The sequence below is a fragment of the Halichoeres trimaculatus genome, unplaced genomic scaffold, assembly GCF_033239565.1.
Source record: "Halichoeres trimaculatus isolate MK-OKI-2021-1 unplaced genomic scaffold, fHalTri1.1 fHalTri1_scaffold_11, whole genome shotgun sequence".
Taxonomy (NCBI): Eukaryota; Metazoa; Chordata; class Actinopteri; order Labriformes; family Labridae; genus Halichoeres; species Halichoeres trimaculatus.
Genome location: NW_027437189.1, coordinates 24,427,422 through 24,451,840, shown reverse-complemented (window position 1 = coordinate 24,451,840; position 24,419 = coordinate 24,427,422). Strand labels below are relative to the sequence as shown.

Below are 24,419 nucleotides of genomic sequence, written 5' to 3'. Positions count from 1 at the left end.
ACGTGTGAGCTGTGAACAGACACCAACACATAAACAGACTGATGCACTCTGCAACCAATTTGAACGCAGGCTGTCTCCCTCTGAAAATCAGCAACAGAAGGGGAATATTTCGTCCACTCAGCTCCAATCAGTTTTATCGCTTTCAGATAAAGTTGCAAATGTTGAAAATGGCATCTGGATTGGTTACTGCCCTTCTGTATCGATCCTGAACTCTCAGTAGAGATCCTGTTATGGCAAAGTGGTGCTTCAGGAGCACGGAGTAATGTTGAGTGTTACATGTTACTAAGAGCAAATATCTCATAAAATCTAACACCTTCCGCTGTTGCCGAGGGGAGGAACAGAGCACACAGTAATAATGAGGGAGAGTAAGCTCCAGCGGATGGATTGGTGTGTGTTAAAAATATGATGACACATGGCCTAAATATTTATGACACACACATAAATTAAAGTACACATTGTGGAGAAGCTACACTGGTTTAGACAAGTAGTTTAATCAAAGAAGACACACTCACAGCTCCTGGATGATGAAGTATTCTTTCCGGGTCTCAAATGTGTCTATCAGCTGAAGGATGTTTGGATGGTTGACTCTGAAATGGAAAAGCAACAAGGGTCACATCCTGAAAAGCTAAGGGTCTCACATTTCATTGAATGATGCTAACCACTGAAAAGCCATGTGCACAAAGATGTTACACCTGAGACGTCAGCATTGTGCAGGGTTATTAGATGTGTTTGAACAAGAATACAAGTAAAACATTCTCTTATTCAACCCTCAACCATGCATTCATCCGTGCAACTGACTGACTGCGTACAATTTAAGGATCATGATCTCGTTCTTGGCAGCTTTGCGGACTTTCCTGCCGTCTTTCTTGAGGAATTTCTTGCAGACAAACACCTTGTCTGTCTGTCGGTCCTTCGCAAGGCAGAGCTCGCAGAACTCCTTCCTACGCAGAGAGAGAAAGGAATAGAAAGACAGACAAACAAAAACGCACAAAAGGTGAATAAAACGTTAGTTAGAGCACAAAAAACTGTTCAGCTGAGACACAGTACAATATTAAAATGTGTGTATATGTGTGTGTGTGTGAGAGTGAGGGGAGGGGGGAAGATGTATTCTGTTTTGATGAAAGACTGTGAAAGGATTTAATAGGGTTGAGACACAGTGGATTGAATAAAAAGGCCATAAAAAACAGATCTGAAATGAGTCTATTGCAGCCATTGGCTGGGCATCAAGAGCCTTTGAGGCGTGTAGTCCTCTCATAAATGGATTTTAAGACACTCTGAGATGCAAAATTAAACTACCATTCACATTAAAATTTTCATGCTCAATAAATAAAAACAGACATTTTGATGATGCTTTCTGTTTCTCCCTTTCCTTTTCCTTCTTTCTACTCTGGCTTTTTTTATTGTTCCCTGACTTTTTATCAGCCTTTTATTCATTTTCCTTTAGTCCGTTTCTTTTCCTCTGTCTTTCTGTCTTTTAATATATTTTCCACCTTCCCTTAGTATATATTTCTTTCTTTTGTTCATCCATCCTTTTGTCTTTCTTTCTTTCTTTCCTTTACATGCCTTTTTTTTTTTTTTTTTTACATATTTCTTTCTAAGTTATTTGTCTTTTTCATGTCAGTCTTTGTTTTTATTTTTTCTCTTTGTGCCATTCTTTTTCTTCTCCCTTTTTTTCCTTACTTGCCTTGTTCTTTCTGTCCCTTTTCTGTTCTCTTTTATGCTTTCCATCTGTTTATTCTTTCTTTCTTTCTTTCTTTCTTTCTTTCTTTCTTTAGATTTTGTTTGTTTTATTCTTTCCTCTTTCTTTCCTATTCTGTCCCTCTCTTTCTTTGTATCTTCCTTTTTCATTCTGTCTTCTCTTATACTATTTATTTATACTATTTATTTATTTATTTATTTATTTATTTATTTATTTATTTATTTATTTATTTATTTATTTATGTGTTTATTTATTTTTCCCGACTGCTTAGAAGCTTTTTTGAAAACAGGGCCCATTTTTGTCTAAACACTAAAAACAATTCACACAACCTTACACTTAAGTAGCACAATACCTCAGATCCTTTGCAAAAAGAAACACATTTGTAAAATATATTCACAAATCTCTTAAGAAACACATTTTACCATATGAACACACACACACACACACACACACACACACACACACACACACACACACACACACACACACACACACACACACACACGTTTCATATGACTTAATTCTGTTTGAACCAGTTGCACACAGCCATTGCCAACCTAAAACACTTTTAGTATTTCCACTTCTTCCAGTGGAGAACACAGAGAAAGTGCAAATATCCAGTAAATTCATCAAATACTAAACAAGATCGAGCTGCAGACTGATATAAATCATTTCTCTCCATCTACCCAAATCAGTCAACATGGTAACTTTGAGAATCACAACAAAACGTCCCTGTGCCAGTTTTTATGCTTGAACAGTAAAAGGCATAACACTGTAATCTCAGCATAAAATACTGTATCCAGCACAGGTTATAATTACAGTAAAAAGAAAAAAGCTGGTTTGACCCTCTCTGAATTCCACTCAGAAGACTCTTGATAAAGTTGTTTCATTTGAACCTAAAGTCTTCTAATAAAAGATCCTACTGTAAGTCTGCTAAGATTTGGCTGAACTCTTGGTCCAGTCACCCTCAAACCCTTCTTTGTGGTGTGCCCTCTCACCTTCACTCTTCTTCTGACTCCTTCCATTTTCGTTGAAGACAGGTAAACACACCTCCTGCATTTTTATAGTGCTTTAATCTGATTGGTGTGTCTACATTTAATCATGTGTTTGTGCACCTGCAGGCTGTGTTAACCAATTGGCTCGTAGGTGTGGTAGTGTGACAGTCAGAGCTTTGGGATTGGTTGGCAGTGACATCATGATATACTTCTGTGTCAAGTGTAAACAAGTGTGTTCAGGGTTTTTTCCAAATCACTCATTGCATTGTTCTGTAAAAAGCGGGAAGCGGACATTGGGCTTGTACTGGTGCAGACCTGGGCTGATGTTTTGTTCCTTTAGTGTAATAATATTGATTTTAGTGTTTAAGCACTCCAGAAACTTTATTCTCTTTCTTTTGTTTTGCTGTCTGTCTGTTTTTTATTCTTTTCTCCTTTTAATTTTTTAACCTTACTGTTTTAAGAGTTTATATATATATATATATATAAATATATATATATGAATATGCACGTGTGTGTGTGTGTGTGTGTGTGCGCGTGTGTGTGTTAAAGAGAGAAAGACAGAGAATGTGTGTATGTTTGCGTTATATAAAAGATGAGCAGAAATCTCTCAGGCCAGATGTTGCCATATGGCCTCTCACACTGATTGGTGTTTTGTGTGTGTGTGTGTGTGTGTGTGTGTGTGTGTGTGTGTGTGTGTGTGTGTGTGTGTGTGTGTGTGTGTGTGTGTGTGTGTGTGTGTGTGTGTGTGTGTGTGCGTGTGTGTGTGTGTGTGTGTGTGTGTGTGTGTGTGTGCGTGTGTGTGTGTGTGTATAAATCTGTCAATGAGATGTCTTTCAGCGAGAAAAGGAGTCAGCTGCTGTTCACAAAGTAGGACTGTAAATTTCAAAGCTCTGTGAAAATGAAAATATGTCATTGTGTCTTGTGATCTCATCAGGAATGCACTGACAATGTAACGTGACTAAAAAGTCTGTTAGACACCAGCCTCTTCTTCTTCTCACTCAGTGAAACAGTTTGAGATGCCAAACCAAATGTCCAGGGAAATGGATTTGACTCAATTTGAAATAATTCATGAAGTGAACGGAGACCACTTGCGGTCATGGAATGTGCTTATAAATTGTTCATGTTGAATGCATGAAGCTTTATGTTACTCACGCTCTGAGGACCTGTCCAATCTCATACTTGTCTGTGACATCAGACATGCTATCGTAAGACCGCCCATCTCGCAGGGCAAGGCACCCAAATGGCATGACGGCATTCACCTGTGAAGAACACCAAGAGGAAGCAGAGTGTAAAAAATGACATCCTCATGGGGACTGGAAAATGAAGTTTTCTCAATGGAGATCAATAAAGTATTTCTCCTTTTAAGTCAGGAAAAAAGCATTTCAATCATTGCACCACTGAAGAGGGAAGGAAAAGATGAATCAATTGATGACACCTTTAGGTAACACACAGATAAAGGGATCTTGGAGCAGCATGGACAGGCATGTTAAAGAGAAAAAGAGGTACTGATGAAACATAATGAAAGTCCACAGTGGTTCATGTAGAGCACAGAGGAAGGGCTGCCACTATTAGCTTTAGAAATAAACAGAACACTGGAGGACTACAGATACAGCCAAGTCAACTCATGAACGAATCTGGATACTAACGCTTCTGGCTGCCTGGTTGCATGCCAGCCTTGTCAACAGATACTAAGCTACCCACTAAGCTTCTCTCCACTCTACTAAAGTCTGCAGATTCTGCACGTCTGTCAAGTTCAAGCCAAACTTTATTCATAAAGGGCACTGTCCCTTCGTCCCCAGAGCAGATGGTGTGTTCTGCAATCACTTGAGACTCCAGTTACATCCAGAGCCTGTGGTTTAATGACAGGAAAATTTGATTTTTTTCAGTTTGCAGTCCACATCTGTATGTGGGCATGTCTGTACTGGATCACGAGTTCATAACCTTTTCACAAAAAAAAAAAAGAGAAAAGATTTGTCTGTAATCTCATAGTAACTCCCTTTGTAATCTGAAGACAACATTCACTGCTGTGATTACGTATGTTATATATGTAGCGTTACATTCTTCCTCATGGCCGCCCTAGAATAGCATGTGACCCCACATGAGGTCCCAAACGCCCAGGTAGAAAATTCAAGGATCCAGATAGTGAATCAGCAATCGATAAACCATCTGAGCACAGTCCTCAGGCAATCCTCACCCACATCCTTTATCACTCCATCCACTGTAGGAGACACATTCCCTGGAAGCTTCTGCCATCTATCCTCCAGAATCCTTCTCCTCCTCTAAGTACCTGACAAAAAACCTCAAACCCTGCTGGATCATTCTTTCCTATTGTTTTTTTCCTTGACAGCTCTTTATAGTGCAGATTTCAACCTACTGTTTATCTTCTGTCTCTGTGGGGGCTTGAGACCTCATCGAAGCAAATCCGTGAAATTGACCAAGTCAGGAATTATGTGATAGGAGGGAATTGGGCATTTGAGAGAGAGCGTTGATGAATGTGAGTGTGTGTGTGAGTGTGTGTGTTGAGTAAAGACAGAAGGAAAGAGAGAGGGGATAAGAAAAATGGAGAGAACTGAGTTCAAACTGGAAAACAAAAGAAATCTTCTGCAATTTGCGGGTGCCAATTTGGGATTAAGGAGTAACTATCAGTGATGTCACATCTCTTTTTTCTCTCTATCTGTGTGTGTGCTTCAGCTCTACTATAGAGGCGGGGCTGGAGAGTGCTGTGTAATCCCAGTGCTGGCCCTAATCTCTAATCTGTACCCCTAATCCAGAGTGCTTGGATGCACTGTATGTGTGTCTATGTGTGCACGTATGTGTTTCCAAGCAAAGTGCAAAGGTGGATGTGAAACTGTCACATGTGCAGATAGGAGTCTGCGCAGGAGCGTGCATGTTCCTGTGCACACGTGTGTTTGTATGTGCATTCCTATGTGAGGCCTGGGGGAATTTAGCGCTGGATTGAAAAGGCCTTGTTTTGCAAGAAGATTATGTAAGCACAACATCACTCCCAGGATGGTGAAGGTGATGTTGCAAATGGTGCACAGGAAAAGAGCATCCCAACCAAAGTACAGCAACAACCGATGAGCACTGAATGAAATCCATGCCAATAAAGGTGAGCAGAAATATGCACAATAATTTTTAAAATTGTTCATTTTTGAGCGCTGTAATTCACTCAATCTCTGTTTTTACCTGCTGTGAACTCAGCCCCTGCTGGCCACCACAGCCTCTCTAACCTCAAAGAGACACGGCTCATAGTTGCCAGTGTTACACCTGTGGTTATGGGTGGATAAAAGCTCAACACAGACCACAGCTGATTTAAAAACATCAGCAGTGATCTTGGACCAGTGTTAGGCTGGAGCTGCTGGGCACGCCTTAGATAACAGTGATTCAAACTCAGCTGTGTGCAAACCTTCCCCCAGCAGCCAGCGTTGAAACTTGATTTAAAACTTTCTTCTTCAATCTCTCAGTTTTAGGGTGGACATCATTTTGTCCTCTCTTTCAGAAATATGTTCACCCTTCTCTTTTCCGGGATTGTTACTCAGAAATCCGATGACATTACAAGCACCATACCTCAGTGCACTGAGTCAGTGCAAACCTCAAGGTTGACAGAGAGTAGGAGGCGATATGGGAAGATATGAGAAGAAAGGAGATGTAAAGGGAAAGAGTGGAAAAAGATGGCAGATAAGGAAAGAGGTGAGAAACACTGGGAACAGAAAGGTACACCGTGACTAAGTGGAAAGGTGGAGGGAGAAAATAGTGTACATGAGAACAAAGTGTAAAGCACAGAACTGCAGAGGCAGGAAGAGAGTACCTCTCAACCTCACAGCTTCACAACTCTTTGTGTGTGTGTGTGTGTGTGTGTGTGTGTGTGTGTGTGTGTGTGTGTGTGTGTGTGTGTGTGTGTGTGTTTCACACGGGTGAAAATGTGTGTTTGTGGATTTGGATGCACGGAGGAAAGTGGCGACAGGCTGTGTGTGATAATGTGGTTTGTGACTCATGTTTCTGAGCGTATGGAGGGCTGTCCCCAAAGAAAGACATGACTTCAAGGCACACTGAGAGGCCAACCTCTCTGCAACACAAATTCACAAAGAAACACCTTCTACAGGTGAGTAAAGGTGAATGTGGGAAATACAGTAAGAGTGGAAATGCAGTGCAACAGTTTGTTGCTTTGACAGCAAACCTCCAAAAACTGTCTGTCTTCAAACATGGGCTACAAATGGATTCTGCACTTATGCAATGTAATCCCTTCCTGCTATTAGATCGTTTTTCAGCTAAATTCACAATAATCTGCACACTCATACCACGCAGAGATGATGGAGCATCCTGTGTCATGTTTGTACCTTACTTCATTTATCCTCATTGTTGGTCCAAGATGAAACTGTCATTGATCGATCAGGTAATTTGACCCTGAGTGTATTGTTGTCCGAGATGATGAAGTATCCCTCCTACAGAAGATGTGCCACTTTTGGTGCCATACAAAATCATTTCAGGGTGAACACTTGAGAAAAAAACCTACACTTTTCAAGGGGTCGTGTAGGTACTTTCACATCCATGTACACATCCCCTTCTGGGTCACACACACAAACACAAACTAGCAACTATGGGGAATGTAGTCTCATCAATCTAATGAGTATGTTTTTGGACTGTGGGAGTGAGGCAGAGAACCAGCGCGTGCACAGGGAGAACCTATAAGCAGAAATGCACCTGTTCAGTTGAGATTTAAAACTGAGATCAATAAGAGAGCTAAATTTTATTTGTTGTGTAAGGGGAGCTTTAGCGCCCTCTTGGCTTTTTATGGGACAAACAGTAAGGATAGTGGATGTTTTGTCTGGCATCCATCTGCAGATGTGTAAAATGAAAGAGATAAGTTTTCTTAGATTTTTGTTCGATTTAAGCTTCAAGGGAGGATCTTTATAGAATAGAATAGAATAGAATAGAATAGAATAGAATAGAATAGAATAGAATAGAATAGAACTTTATTGTCATTGTAACAAGTACAACGAAATTGAAGTCACAGCAGCAATCAAGAAAACAAAAGTAAGAAAGTGTATAGAAATTGCAAAAAGGCCCATAAGAAAATAGATGATGACAGCTTGTTCATCATTGTCCAGTTCAGCCAGCCTCCACCTCCACAGGGTCCAGGACTGAGCTTCTTCAGCAGTCTGTTCACTCTCTGTCTCCTGCATCCTGTCTGCTCACAGCAGGTGAAGCTCTTCCAATGTGGCGTTGGTGTCTGATGTTAGCTCCGTTAGCCATGTCTGTGAATAGCATGATGCTACTCTGCCCTCTGGTATTCCCTCTGTTGATGGGTTAGCACAGCTAGCTCGTCCATCTTATTGGAGATAGATCTTACGTTCCCAATAACGATGGATGGAAGGACAGGTCCATGTCGTCACTTCTTAACTCACACCTGAGAACCAGCACGTCGTCCTCACCTCCTTCTCCTCACCTTGTGGGAAGACATCAGGTCTTACACCAGTTAGCAATGACATGCTACAGGCTGCAAACAGCTGAGTTCACATGTAAACAATGCACAATGTGTATACGCAATGATGAAAAAAAATCACTAAATCGGTTAAAGTTTGTCTCTTTCATTGCGAAATGGTTAGTTTTGATCCTCAACTCAGATTCTCATCTAATCCCACACATAAAGTAGCAGGTGTGTGTGCTTAAAAATCTGATGATGCCCACACTATAGTTTAAAGAAAAAACAAAACAAGAATGCGTCTCAATTTATTTTTTTATCTCACAAACTCTGCATTCAAATATGTTAAAGTATGTGTACCCTTATGAATATGGATTGAATTATACCAAGCAATAACATATGCAGAATTGTTGGGGATTGCATGGCTTGATGCACGTCTTACACATGACTTTGAAATGCACACAGGAACACGCAGGTACAGGTGTGAAGGCACACTAAGACATCACACTTCTTTTCAGCACCTTAGCTCAAATTGCTTGTGCACGTCTCTGCATCTAGAGTGTCTGTGTGCTTGTTCACAAGTGCTGTGCGCACGGCTCCAAAATGAATCAAATGGAAGAGAATCTCTTTTTATCAGCTCAGAAGGGAAGTGTTTCAGAGGTTCTCAGCGTCAAGGTTATTCTGAGAAAATCTGCTATTTGCTGGCACTCGTCTCCTCCACCATTCGATCCTATTAAGACTGAGCTCAGTCCAGCAAGAAAGGAAATGCTCATCACCACATGCATATAGATTCAGAATGACATATTGAAGAGATGCAGTCTCTAACAGAGGGTCTATGTTGTGTGTGAGAGGCTGCCGGGACTTGTTCGTACCTTAATGAAAGCTGAATGTAAGACCCACTGTATGTTACGTAAATATTTCAATGACTTCTGTTGAAAGCCCTCCTTTCAGAGTCTGTTGTCAGTCAAGTTCTTGGAAGTGTCAGTGTGTCCTTGTCATACAGATGCAGCACAGCGAGGCCTCCAAATCAACAACACCGTCATTATTGTCATCAAATCCTGCTATCTGCACAGTGTGATTAAGTGATGCTAGATCGGCTTTGTAAAAAGGTGACACTAGATCCACGGTACGATAAGATAAACAACAACATTCAGACCTAAGTGTGTGTTCGGGTGAGTGGGTATGTGTGTGTGTGTGTGTCAGTGTTTGCCTCAGGAGAAAAGTCAAAGCAGCAGACGGTCTGTGGCTGACCTCAGGTTTCTTCTGCCCGTGCAAACATGAGATGACAGGCCTCACATGTTAGTCTCCATGAAAGCTCTGACCATCTGACATAAACACACAGACTTCCACAGGAATGTACGGTTTTCACATTCACATTTATGTGCATGCACTGCCTGGTGCAGATCAGTATACCGTGAGAGTGCCCTAATGTGACAGAGGAGCATATCCGTCCCTGATTAGCATTAGCATGTCACCATGGATCATTTTCACATGTGGCCTTTTTCTTCTAATATCACAAACAGAATGGAAAGCCTTAGATACTGGTTACGCTTTACAATTTTGTGGTCGTTTGGGCTAGTTGTGTCTAGGCCAGGGGTGGTCAACCTGCGGCTTGTGAGTCACGTGTGGCTCTTTGCCTCTTGAAGTGTGGTAGATAGATAGATAGATAGATAGATAGATAGATAGATAGATAGATAGATAGATAGATAGATAGATAGATAGATAGATAGATAGATAGATAGATAGATGGATAGAACTTTGTCTCTTCTGCAGTAAAAACAAAAAAATGTCTTTGACATGGCTCCAAGAACGAATTCAAACACACAAACACAACAAATCTTGCTTTAAAAACTAGAAATGTATTGATTTTCATTTTTTGTCATTTTGCTTATGTGTGAGACGAAGTGTGTTTGTTAAACCTTGTGTGTGATTTGGCTCTTTGTAGTACCACGGTAATTTTTGTGGCCCTTGGTCTCTGACTGGTTGGCCACCCCTGGTCTAGGCTAATTGTAAGATCACACAACATTCACTATCGAACACTGTTGTGGGTTCAGGATGAAAGTAAGAAGGCTCAGCAGAACTGAAATCCAAAGGTTTAATCTGGCAATGATACAACATGAGGGGCATACAGACACCTGTGGCACTAACTGTTACACTAATGCAAAGATAAACAGAGAACGGTAGATTCCCAACATTAAAGCCACTTATCTCACACACTTACCTCTCAAAGTGTGTGTGTGTGCTGGCAAGTAAACCAAGGGGATACATTCAAGAGACACATGTAAGACCTTTTATTATGTCCCACAAGCCCTCTTGGGGTAATTTAGGCCCATAATTATCATCAGGTTTCCAGACTTAAACAAGATTAGCCATAACAAAAACAACAACCCCATACTCCCCTTTTACCTAAAGTCATTTCTTTTTTTTTTCGTGCAAGCCAGTGTGACTCTTCATCTGTGCATAACCAGACATGACAGATGCAGCCTGTTCCATATTGATCAGTCAAGACCATCCGTGGTTTGCTTGACTTAACACAAAAATATGAAAGCAGACAAAATCGACTCTTTCCACAGCAAGAAACTCATCAGAGGAAATTTCATTGGAATCACAGCCTTACCAAAGAATTGCACTGGGTGTAATTAGGAAATAATAACCCAATGAATATTCCAGGGGAAGCTTAATGCACCTTAATGTTCTCATTTATATCATTTTAGCTGACAAAACTTATTTCCAGTATAAATATAATGGTGTTAAACAGGAATCAGTGAGCCACTTCTGACTGAGCTTATTGCCTGCGTTCACGAGTGTGTGTTTGATATGAGGCAGAGCATGTAGCAGCCTGAGGTTGGTCCCAGGCCTTATCAGGATGCTGTGACGTGAAAGTGGGACAAATAAAAGAGTTGTGAGGACATGACTGAGTACACAAGAGACAAGATCTGAGGGGGATGTTGAGGAGATGCAGATGAAGGGCCAATTATCAGCATTACTGCGCTTGTTAAAACCAAGTGTGGGACAAGAAATCAGCGTGAATGGATTACCATTCTAAATACACACACTCTTACATTTAACAGGAAGTATTAAGACTCAGGCAAGTGAGGAAACAATCTACTGGGTATATGTTAGCCGACACAAATACGCAGTCGTATTCTTTACATTTTCTTCTTCCTGTAAGTTTCCAGCACAGGGTCGCTCCTCTGAACTTGTCACAAACACTAATTCCCTAATTGCTCACAGAGCAGCCCTCATCTGAGGCCTGTGTGTGCTTTGTGTGTTGGTGTGTGAAAGGGACAGACGCAGTAAAGTGTGTGTGTGTAACTGCAAGGCAAACACAAGGCCAGAAAGAGGCTTAATAAGGAAACGCTCTAATGAAAATTCATCACATCTGCCCATTTCTGAGAGGAAGAGGAGGATGAAGCCATATGCAGACCCATGGTAGACACATAAAAATCCAGCTCCACTTGCACAGAATATGATTATACAGTTTCAGACTCATGTTTCTCACAACTTCACACCACTTCTTTCCTCACCTTTCACTGTCTCCCTGCTCCCTCGCCCTCCTGTGCGTCCTCTGTTTCCTGTCCCCTCATTAGGAGAGTGGATTCGTGCAGGTCTTGCACAGTAAGTGCGTCCTTAGGGAAAAGGGGGCCAAGGAGTACCTTATCTTTTTGTTTGCCACACGTGTATATGTGTGCATGTGTGTACATGTGTGTGTGTCTGCAGCTTACGTAGAATGATGCAATGTCTGGCTGACAGGCTTGCTGTTTCTGAGACTAGAATAGCTCGAGGCGAGACCGGCAGGCACACACGTACACACTGCATGTATACACAATATGCAGAGTGAATGATGGATAGTGTATGTGCTGTGTGTGTGTGTGTGTGTGTCCCTATGTGTGTAGTAACTTTTGACTTAACTAAAAGATATGGGAATAAGTTGGATAAACACTTAAAAAAGGCACATACAGAGGAAGGCACTATAACTTACTCTCTGAGTTCTGCGAAATTCAAATGAGAAAATCAGAGCTCTGCATGAAAGAAAGCATGAGGAGGAGGAGGAGGTGTGGGGAGAAAGTGATTGTGGGGTGAGTCGGGTAATCTAAGTGAGGAGAAAAGGAAGACAATCATAAATATATTATGTAAATCTATTGCATAAAGCATGCATACGCTTTTTTGTTTAGAGCATTTCTCTCTGGTAAATGCGTGAAAATATTTATGAACAAAAACACACGCCTGCTTTCTTTCTGTACTTCAGATCAATCTTCTAAGCCACTTCCTGCTGCTTTGCTCTTGTCCACAGAGTGAGGATCAGATTGGAGGACAGGACTGCCAACGGTTGCTGCCTTTGGAAATGTCCAAATGAAATACAAAACTACACAACTTTCAATCTTGATTTATCTGATCCAAAAACTGGAATCAAAGCACACTATAATGTATTGTTTTTCATAAAATTGTCTTGTAAGACTTCATATTAGCCACACTTATCTAATAAGTCTGATTAATTGTCCTATTAAAAAAAATAGCCTGAATTGTATTTAGAAAGAACTTTTCTTGCATGTTTCTTGAGTGAACACATTATTCTTACTTAAAGGAAAATGAAAAGTAAATTTTCCTGGATCCACATTGTTGGTTAACCTGACCCACTTTTAAGCCACTTAGTTTCAGAAAATCCCAGTGTCTCTCTGGCGTCCTCCCCCCTGGCGCTGTAGATGTGAGTACTGCTGGTCTCAGTCATGTGGGTACACTTGCTTTAGAGTTGCACCATCCAAGTTTGTACAGTATACAGACATTCAACAATATGAAGCCCTAAATGTATGATCCAACTTTAAAAGATATACTTCAAAAGACACCCTAAATAGGCGGTATTTTGCTGTATTTTTAGGCTCTGTCCTGTCCCTCTGGTACCCCCACCGCAGCTTTACATGATATGCAGTTAAAAAAAAGTCTTTTGTCATTCTCAGACTGGTGTTTTTGAACACCCTTTTTTCAGCTTCTGTTATGAACATTTTGTTTTAACCGCTGTCTCCTTAAAGCTCCACACTCCACAAACCTCCTTCCCTCTGATTGGCCAGACCTCTGGAGGCCTGCTGGGGGCAGAGAAATGGGCAAATTCATAAATGTTTGAACCCCACCTCACAGAACCCTATGACCTCATGATTTTAGCATATACTTTATATCCATGTTTAAAATACGGGATGGCATTAAAGCCTCCCTTTAAACACTTGTCTATGAAACCGACCATTGCCAGAATGACATGAAAAGATCAGACAAAAAGTTAGCCTGGTCTGGATGAAATTTTCAGAAAAGATTTAAAATGGGATAAGGGAGAAGTGACTAAATTTTGGAAGCGATTGGGAAAAAAAAAAAAAGACAAGGTCAAAATAATTTCTGACAGATGTTAAAGTACAATCCTGTCAATATTCTGGATACTAAGATCCAGAATATGAAAAATGTACTGGTTTATCATAATTTTCATCACTGTCAGGTAACAAATTATAGTACAAACCTGCAACTAACACCAAATTGTAGCAGACAGTTTGCTGAAAGGGAGTATAACATTTAAGTAGGACTTAAGTGCTCTGAGTGCTTTTCTAGTTCAACATGCACTGACTCACCACTGAGAAATACTATGTCTATATCTAGCAAATTAAGGTCTAAAACATATGTACGTGTCTACTTTGCTCTTCACACCACCAAAATCAAAGTTTGAATAACCTTTCTCTGCGGGCTGAAATAATGAAGATTAAAGAACCAGTTAATGAGGCCATTTAAAAAGGAAAGAGTGGGAGACAGAGCAAAGCAGAAGCAGGTGAGAAAAGTAATATTGTGGCATTAGAACCACTAAGTGGTGAGACACAAAACCTCAGAAAAAAAGTTTTTACTGAAACCAGTTTGCTTCACTCTGGACCATCCTGGTCCCACCACAGACGCAGTCAGTTAACAGGGATTCATCTGGAGCAAGTGGGAAGGGGAGCAGCAGGGATCAAGGCTTAGTCAGCAAAGTTTGCAAATGACAAAGAAGCTACTGTAAGATAAATTTAAGAAGATCTTAATCAAATTTCAAACCTAACTGAAAAAACAGTAGAGATCGAGCACAGCATGCATGATGTGTGGTGGCATTGTCCGATGTGTGAAACTGAGAGATACCAAGGTTCTCTGACTAACTCATCCTGTTTTTCTCACAAAATATCAACTTTATGAACTCAGACATTTGCTACTCTTGTCTCACAAATTTGCAACTCTCATCATCTCCGATTACTCTTCTATTTGTTTCCCATTATCCAGTAATGTTGGATTGTGAGTGAATAGATGCTCAACCACACCCTGAAATACAAGACAGAACACTTTAGAAATCGTTTCTTATCGTTTCATCTAAACCAAGCATAAAGTCCTTTGTGCAATTCCACCGAGCCGAGGCAAAAAAATGAACTTAAGCTAAGAAGATTTCAGATGACTGTGAAAGTACAGCAGCCACAGACTTCCTATGTCTTACACTTCCTCCACAAATATTCACATCTACCCGTATTAGTCCAGTACACAGAGGTAGTGCAATAAAAGGTGCACTGATTTTTTTAATTCAGGGGGGGACAGGAAGTTTATCCAGTAACATACTGAAGCTATTGCACCAAACTGTTCACCACTGTACAGGTGTAACATCTACTGGGCTGACATCCTGTAAATGAAAAGCACTAATCATTTTTGGGCTCATGGTCCCTCAGAGAATTGTGTGATTCTGCCCGAAGCAAGAGAAACAGTAAATACTGTCAGCCAGGGCTGGACTTAATTAAATTAATGGGTCAGTATTGTTTATAGACTCGTGTAACCCCGTATGTGTGATAGCACAGCTCTCTGTGTGCAGATGGATTCTTGACTGATCTTTTTTCAAAGGTTTAGGTCTGGCTGAAGCCTCGTGGGCCTCGTTTGCAGGACAAATTCGGCAGTACAGCCCCGTTTCCATCAAGAAGTCCAGTTTGGATCAGTACGGTTTGGTAGAGCCAGTATAGACTGGTAAAGCCTGATCCTGTGTGTGTTTCCACAGCCAAACCTTGGTAATAAATTATCTCTTAATATAAAAAAAAAAAACTAAATTCATGGATTTTGGAAGTCAAAATGACATACATGGGGGTATTACAATTAAGATTAGTAATGTTGACATTGAGAGAGTTTTCTAACTGAAATTTCTCGGGGTTGTGATTGATTGTAAATTAACATGGAAACAGCATATAGACTATATTAAAGGTACAATCTCAAAGTCTATGGCAATTTTTCCAAAATCTATATATGTTTTGAATTATAAGGCATCAAAAAAATCTATTATTCATCAGTTCAAGCTGAAAGGTTATTAATGTATACATGCCGTTTTTTGTATAGTTGTTAACAAAAAAGATCTTGACCAAAAGAAAAAAAAAATTGTATTCACTTATTGTTCCCTACATGTTTTACTGTGAAGAATTGTGGGGATCTACATATAAAACAAACATAAACTCATTTCAATTGTTGTTTTACAAGAGTTTGACACATTATCAATAAGACAGATGATTATACACACACTGACCCTTTAGTTTTTAATTCACATATAATGAAATATTCTGACTTGTTTTATTTTTTAAAAAATTGTCATAATTTTAACCGCAAAACTAAATTCAAAACTAAATTCAAAACTAAATTCACTTCCAGGTCCTATTCAAAAGTTCTTTTAAATCCGAGAGACCTAATATGATTTAAGGGGTGTTTGAAAGTTTTTTGTGCAAAAAGCCAAGAAAGGTTTAAAAGTAGATATGTTTCTATGGTTTGGAACAATGCAAATATAACCTTGAAAAATTGTATTTCATTTTAGAAAAATGGTTTGTAAAGTTATTTTTGAAAATCACAAATGTTGATAGTGTGACGATGTGGATAATGTTGATTTTCTATAATTTCTTTTTTTTTGGTAGCTTAATTGAGCTCACTTTGTTAAAAATGTTGGCTAGGCTTAGATAAGTATCCTGCTTCTGCCTATGCCTTCTCAGTCAATACTTAATACAAGAACTATTTTTTTTCCTCAAAAAATTTGATTTGTGTAAAATGGTTTTCCTGTGAAAAAAAAATGTATCATGTATAAAGACTGAATAAATCTTACTACTACTACTACTACAAACTGTGTAGCGTGGAAGCTGAGTGCTGATTGTTACATAATCGAGTGACGCCATAGCAGTGTGACACAGTGTACCCTGCAAATAAATCCAACAATGAAGACAAACGCAGAGCAGTAAACCAAGAGCCATGATGGAAGACATCCAGGGATTCGCCTTCTTTGTCATTCTTTCCACTAATCAATGGTCTGCAGTGTTGTAGCTCCACCTTTTGAAATCAGATCAGTTTAGTCTGGCACCCGAACAGGAGGAGCTTCCGCTTGTCGGAAACAGGGCTTTATTCCACTTCTGAAATTGCTAACTTAACTGAGGAGTAACCAAGTGGCAACCTCAGGTCTAAGAATATGAGACAATGCTGAAGTGCTAAAATCTGCTGTTTCTTGAGTGTTCGCTTGAGGCTGGCTCTGGAAGTAGCGGAAGTCACATACACACCAAGCCAAAAAAAAGCCATTTTTAAAGCAGATATTAACCTATTTACAGCCTGGTTCAAAAAAACGTCTGGGGGTGAATTATTTTCTAGGATATTAAGGTCGCGAGGCCCCCCAATAAGAGGCACAGCTGAGGGTCATGTGACCGACAGGCGCCCTAAAGCTGTAGGCGAAGCCCTTGCCTCTACCAATATGGCCACGATGTGCTTCATTTTCCGTTTCAGAAACAGACGGGTGACGTAGGCAAGACTACATCCATGTTTTATACAGTCTATGGGAGTAACACTTTAAATTTTCTAATAAGTGTTCACGTCTCCGACCTTCTTGTAGTTTTTCTTTTGATATCTCTTCCTGGATTCACTTTGGCTGCAGTCTGCTCTGGTCTGAAGACACAACATCTCTTGCATGTCTGTCCATTTGGGGCCCAAGGGTCTGCCCTTTGTGGCTCCTCCTGAGGGTGCTGCATGAGGTGCAAATGGTTAATCTCCTTGAGGAAAATTGTGATTGGGAATTTTTGGACTGTATAAAAAAAATGACTTGACTTGACTCGGGATGTTTGTAGAGTAGCGCTGTCAGTGTGAGAAACAGGGACAGTAAGAGAAAACACATGATGTTACCTGACAGAGCTTTACTCATTCTGTTGACTATATGGTGCTACCTTTTTCTGTGAAGTGTCCTGAAGTGTGGGGACAGCAGAGCCACTTTTACATATCTCTTTTTGGTGGCTCTGAATTGTGTATATTCAGCATTAAAACAAAACCAAAACTGTTGTTTTGCACTTCGCTCATGCATGTACATTAGGGAAAAATAGACTTCATGTGAAAAGTTTGTGGTGCAGAAAAAATTGCCATGCCAGGCAGACAGGGCCGCGCCGCACATGGCTCACGGGTCGAACATAAAAACCACTGAATTAAACGGCTCTGTCACACGCACACCTCACAGAATGCAACATGAACGCTTTTGGCAGACATGAGAGAGGACAGAGAGGAGGAGGAAACACGGCTAATGTTTTAGAAGTGTGAGAGTGTATAAAACATTCAGAGGACGAGTAATACACGGGGGACACGCTGTGGAAAGCTGAGGGCTGTTTCTACCTATGTATGTGTGTGTGTGTGTGTGTGTGTGTGTGTGTGTGTGTGTGTGTGTGTGTGTGTGTTTGTAACCAGGGGGGTCAGTGAAGGGAAGAATCTTTGTCAAGTGGTTTCCGCCTCAGAAACGTGCTGCACAGGAAGAGTGTACACACAAACACACATACACACACACACACACACACACAGTCACACACACCGTCACACACAGTCACACACACACACACACACACACACACACACACACACACACACACACACACACACACACACACACACACACACACACACACACAAGGGGGAGCGCAGAGGATCAATGACTTCAAATGCAGCTCCCTTCCGGGCCTGCTGTTTTATCTCTGTGTGTGTGTGTGTGTGTGTGTGTGTGTGTGTGTGTGTGTGTGTGTGTGTGTGTGTGTGTGTGTGTGTGTGTGTGTGTGTGTGTGTTTCTGTGTGAGGGTACCACTTAATCTTACACTTAATCTACTTTTAGATGACTGAGAAACACTCATGTGAAGTGAGAACTCTCTGACTCTCCGTCTCACACACACACACACACACACACACAAACACACACACACACACACACACACACACACACACACACACACACACACACACACATACACACACACACACATAAACACACACACAAACATGCATGCATGTGTTTAAACACTGGTCTCATTGTTGAATTCACACTCTCAGGGGAATAAATTAAACAGGATAAAAACTTCTTTCCTGGCATGCATTACCGTGTGTGTGTGTGTGTGTGTGTGTGTGTGTGTGTGTGTGTGTGTGTGTGTGTGTGTGTGTGTGTGTGTGTGTGTGTGTGTTCCGATATGGATTCAAGTATCTCCACTGATCATACTGCATTAACTCACCCCTTTCTGTGGCCGAACCCCCTCACAAACACCCATACTACAATTCTCATACCCACTCTGTACCCCAGTCTTGGCGAACACACACACACACACACACACACACACACACACACACACATACAGTCACACACACACACACACAGTCACACACACCGTCACACACAGTCACACACACCGTCACACAAGCATGCAGACTAATACAGATACAAATGTATTCTCAATCCCACACACACACAAGCTTTTCACAGTCTGTCATTCAACCCTCTAGCACTGTATCTACCCAGCTGAAGCTCTCAAGTAATCAGCAACAAAAAGAACTCAGCCATTCCTTCACCTCCACCTCATCTCAAACCTCCCATCTCCTTTTTTTTACTGTTACACCTCTGCTCACCGAGATCACAAATGTCACCTGAGATAAAGCACCTTAATGCCAAACACTTTTCATTTTTTACTGTTCCTGCTCATTCCTCAACACCTGTCAGTCAATCCCTTCCTTCCTGAAGCTGAGGAAAACCTCAGTGGATACGCTCCTCAGCCGGGAGTGTGGAAGACAACATGTTGTAAGCCTGTCGTTAGTTCCATCGACTGAAATGTAGGGGGAAAAAAACACAACAAAAAAATCAAAGATGATGCGCTCAAAGCTGCATCCTGGTGACTCGGTCTTTGTTGTAAGAAACCGCACAAACAGATCATCAGCTGTTTCTGATGCTTTTGTTTTTGCTGCTACCTGTTGAATGACCTACAAATGTAGATGTTCTGGTAACATTTCAGCGGGATGAGGGCTCAGTTTATCATATTGTAGGTGCTGAATTTGTGACTAAAACTCCTTTTTTGTGTCAGTTGATCTGCTTCCACAAATAAAACTGAATAGCTGAAAAATATGTTTTGATTTTGATGAAGTCATTCATGTGAACACCATTTTTTTAATAGCTTTATTGAGCTCAAACCCAAGGCCGACCTATGATTTAATTTACAAAGTGTGAGTATTTTCACTTGATGGCACCTCTACAACAGTACAGCTTCTCTTTTCTTTCATTAGTATTTGGCTGCTCATTAAAATTTCCCTCGGAGGTGTCCTTGAATTTACGAAAGAAGGATGATTATCTTTTGCCTGTCACATCTGCACTTCTCTGACACCTGCAGGTCCTACACACACACGTGCAAACACACTTTTGTTCTAAAAAAAGGAGCCAGGAGCATCACAGGGACGTAGGACACAGCTGTTAGCATTACACACACACATACCCGTATACGCACACATGTCGGCTTTTAAGTACCAGTCAGATGACTGTAGGTGCTAAAAATGACTTCTGGTGCCAAGCAAAGTGTCAAGCAGGTGCAAAAAGCCAAATTAAAAGCATTTATTCAGGGTAATCATACCAGTCACTGTACTATCATGGATCTTAGTGCCTCTGTTCCAGCACCTCTGCCTGCTCAAGCATGAGTTTTAGGATAAAAATGAGGTCATTTAGTCTCATGGGAAAGTTACAGTGTGAAAGGCAGAGAGAAGGGAGAACAAACACACTAAAGACTGAAAAAAAAGAAAAAATACCGGATAAGTGCTTTCATAAGCTTAGGTCAGTTCAGGCTCGCCAGAAGCACACATAAGTAATCACACACAGATGGTGTCTCCTCACACGTACAGAGGTTGTTAAATTACTTTCCAACCATGGTTTCACACTCACGGTCAACTTATGGCTCCGACTCATCAAGGATTTCAATTCCTGACGCTTCATCTAGGAAGTCATGGACTGATTCGGTCCGTGGCAGAAACTAACATGAGTCAAATGGATTCTTAATGTCCATCTGAAGTGAGAGGAACCTTTGGAAGTTTTCATCGCTGTATACTTTCGTGATAGCACACAAAGGATATACATAGATATACAGTGGGGAAAATAAGTATTGAATGCGCCAACTTTTTTCTCATCACATTTGTTTCCAAAGTTGCAATTCAAACAAAATATCTACCGGACATTGGTATTAACTCAAATAATCCACACATGAAAAGAAATCACAACGTTCAGGTCCATAGATAACGATCATGTGGAATTAAGTGCGATAACACAGGAAAAAAGTATTGAACACGCTAACTGAGACTCATCTAATACTAAGTGGAAAGCCTTTGTTTGCAATGACAGCTTCCAGACGCTTCTTGTATGTTTTAACTAATTGCTAACACTGCTCAGGTGTGATTTTGGCCGATTCCTCTGAACAGATTGTCTTTAAACCTTGAATATTCTTTGGTGCTCTCTGGTGAACCCTTTTCTTTAGTTCTTTCCACAAATGTTCAATTGGATTTAAGTCAGGTGATTGACTAGGCCATTCTAACAGATTGATTTTCTGCTTTTGAAACCGTCTGAGAGTCATACTTTTTTATTTTCTTAACATACAGATAATGTGTTCATAAAAAATATTTTAAAACTACAGTTATTTTTTTTACCCCATTGGCAGAAATTCAGGAGTAATTTTTTCTTATTTATCTTGAAATGAGACATTTATCTGGACTCATCTGGGGAATATGCCTCACATTAAGTCTAATATGACAATATTAAGTATCATAAGAAATAAACACCTAGAAATCAGTTTTTGGACTTCCACTCTTCAGCAACTCTTATAAATCCCCACAGAAGTCACTGTTGATCTGCTTAATATAATATTAAATCCAGTATGGCTGTTATTCCCATTTTAGGAAGTATTTTCTTACGTTCATTACGTTCCAGTTGGAAAGTGTCAACTTGGGGCCTCTGGTCTAACTTGATTTTTCCATTTATCCTTTTGTACTCATGTTGCACAACAAACAATGCTTCATCTTGTCAAATAGAAGTTAAAATCTACTGTCTGTGTTTAAATGTGCAATATAAGTGCCCACTATCCTATCCTCATGGGAAGGTCTTGAAGCTAATGCTCTGTGATTTTGCTTCAGAGAAGTGGGACAACATTTTGATGCTGCTTGATGGGTACACTCCAGATATAGTCTGCATCTCTGATTACTCACATGTCAACAAAAAATGCAAGGCATTACAATTTCACTGTCTACACACACAGTAGGTTGTGTGTTATCTGCCTGCAGCTGTTGCAGACGCCGATACACTCTAGACTGTTGTGTAGATCAACAGTATGCTTTGTGCATTATCAATCTCTGTATAAAATATCGACCATGTTCTCCAGTGGGGCGTACTTTAAAATGTCTCCGACTCCAAATACCAATGGTCTGTTTTGTACACAAAAATCAGTCACAGCTGATGAAAGGGAAGAAGAAGAGAGAAAATAGAAGTAAAGCAATTGTAGTTGGTTGGTTGGACACCTGTTCTCAGTATTTCTTTAATGCTTTAGGAAAAATTTTAGCAGTGCTCATGCACACAGCCTCAGAGGCATTACAAAACACACAGGCAGGAACCAAGCTCTGACTAACAATGATGATAAAATGAAGAATCTAATTTTGAGACCAAATGCACGTTATTAAAACTCTGGGGGGCTGAATCTTGAGGACAGGCACACACACACACACACACACACACACACACACACACACACACACACACACACACACACACACACACACACACACACACACACAAACACTTAAGCTCCCAAATAGACTCATTCTGCACACTACATAAATAATTCATAGTTGGGTAAGAGTCCCATGCAATCTTCATTGATGCACTGACTCATTTTACATTAGGGATGCAACCAATGAAAATTTACTTTGGCTGAGAAATTGTTGGGGAAAACATATCTGATTATGTACACTGTGGCGAGCTGATGATTCCTGTTGTGCTGATCTCTGCATAAAATGTACTTTAGTTGAGCAGATGTCACAGCAAAGACGCTAAACTAACCTGAACATTTATAACATCAACAGAGTTTTCATTTCCCTCCGATACAATGCTTTGGTTTGGAAGCTCTAGACTTCCAGACACAGACTAAAAGACCAGGATTGTGTTCCAGGGTTCAGGCAATCATAAAGATTCATTTTTTGGGGGGAATAGACTTTGTGTTCCTGTTATTTTCTTTAAATTCTTTTTTATTTTTACAAGGACAAAAAGAAGCGCCCTTATACTAAGGCCCCGTTTACATGACGCCAAAAACGGTCGATTTCGCAAACATTTTGTTGCATTTTGGCCTTCCGTTTAGACGAGACCACGTTGCGTTTTCAGTGAAAACGCAAACTTTTGAAAACGCTCCCCAGAGTGGAAAGATCTGAATCCGCTCCTCCATCCAGCTTCGTGTAAACACAGAGCGGAGCGTCTCAGGGTGAAACGCTGACGTCACCGCATGCACACTCGCAGTTTCAGTTGAAGGCTCCGCGCTCAGCCACATTTCCAGTTGAGCCAGTAGGTGGCGGTAATACGCGTTATGGTTGGATTGCCGACTGTCTCCCACAACAAAACGGCAGAAAAAGAAAGAACAGAAGAGGAGACTTCTCCTCCTGGAGTCGTATGTACGCGGATCGTTTTCACGCCGTCCTCATGTAAACGCGGGTGGCTTTTGAAAACGCAAAGGAAGAATCATTGCGGGAGTCTCCGTGTAAACAGGGCCTAAAAACTACTTAAGGTGCATGGCCAAACAAGGCTATACCAATCAGCTTTGGTTGGAAAACAGTCAATATGAATATGTGTGGTGCTCTGTGAATGGTAAGGCCTTTTCACAGTTGTTGAAGTCGTCACTTGATCAGCAAGTGAAAAAACGACAATCAGGAACTGTGAGTAAATTCTGTGTTAAAAGCAGAGTTTCCTCAAGCTTCAGGCTGGCAGCAGAAACACCGGACACCACATACACCCCCAGCTTAAAAAGCCGATGCTTACAGCAAAAGTAAAAATGTTTGGAGCCTGTTTTTTTTTTTTTGTTTTGTTTGTTTTACCTCATCCTAACCTGAACAAAAGCTGGTTAAGTCAAGCTTCTTCAATATGGCACCCACTGACAATGGGCTTTAAAACTCTATGTCAGAGGAAAGTAAGTGACCTTTCATATACAGAATACTGGCAATGACCTGGTTGAGCACGGCCATGTTAACACCAATAACTATGGGTGGGAGAAGAAATCAAAAATCTAAATCAGGATTTTTTGTTTGACAATATCAAAAATGGGATTCTATGTCAAAAATTGATTTTCTTTTTTCAAATTCAAATTCTTTATTTCAGTCTTTGTTTAAAGACTGGGTTGGAAAAAAGTTAGCATTTCCTCCAGCAGAGGGTGAAATGTTTCTCTCTGACTCACGTGATGTGCATTTTACGGGAAAACATGGCTTCAGATATAGTCTGTAGACATTATCATCATCATTTAACTTTTCCCCCATGGTCTGGTGTTAAAAAAGCAAACTAAAAATCATCGCAATTTAAATCAAATTGGCACCCTAAAAATCGTAACAGATTTGAATCACGCCCTACCAATAACCCTTTTGAAAAACAAGAAATCCCCTCTAGGTTACTCCTTTTCTGACCTAAATATTTGTTTGTGTGTTCACCTATGAGGATATCCCCATCAAAAGGAACAATAATTAAATTTAATCTAATTTGTGTTCTGCCCTTGTTCTGTTTGCAAAGAATCTTGGTCTTTAGAGTACAGGAAGTCCACGCAGGAAGACAAAGTGGAAATGATGTGCATTACATGACATTCTCCGTGCGTCAAGATTTTGTCTGTGCATCGCTCTTTTGATCGCTGTACCATGTACAAAGGAATAACCCTGTTTGCTCATGTAAGCGCATGTAATCCGAATGTTTCAGAAACCACAATATTGACCTTAACCTGGATACTGACTGCATTAAAGCGTTGGC

General features: G+C 40.5%; 1 protein-coding gene across 1 annotated transcript in view; it reads right to left on the bottom strand.

Annotated features, from left to right (window-relative positions):
• The window catches only part of camkvl (CaM kinase-like vesicle-associated, like), a 50,875-nt gene that overhangs the window by 7,467 nt on the left and 18,989 nt on the right, over nt 1-24,419 (bottom strand). The window contains exons 2-4 of the mRNA XM_074682408.1: nt 3,847-3,953; nt 810-941; nt 513-587 (exon numbers count right to left, since the gene is read on the bottom strand). Coding sequence (XP_074538509.1) covers nt 513-587; nt 810-941; nt 3,847-3,941 — 302 coding nt within the window. The 5' untranslated portion in view covers nt 3,942-3,953. The remainder of the gene's footprint in view (nt 1-512; nt 588-809; nt 942-3,846; nt 3,954-24,419) is intronic.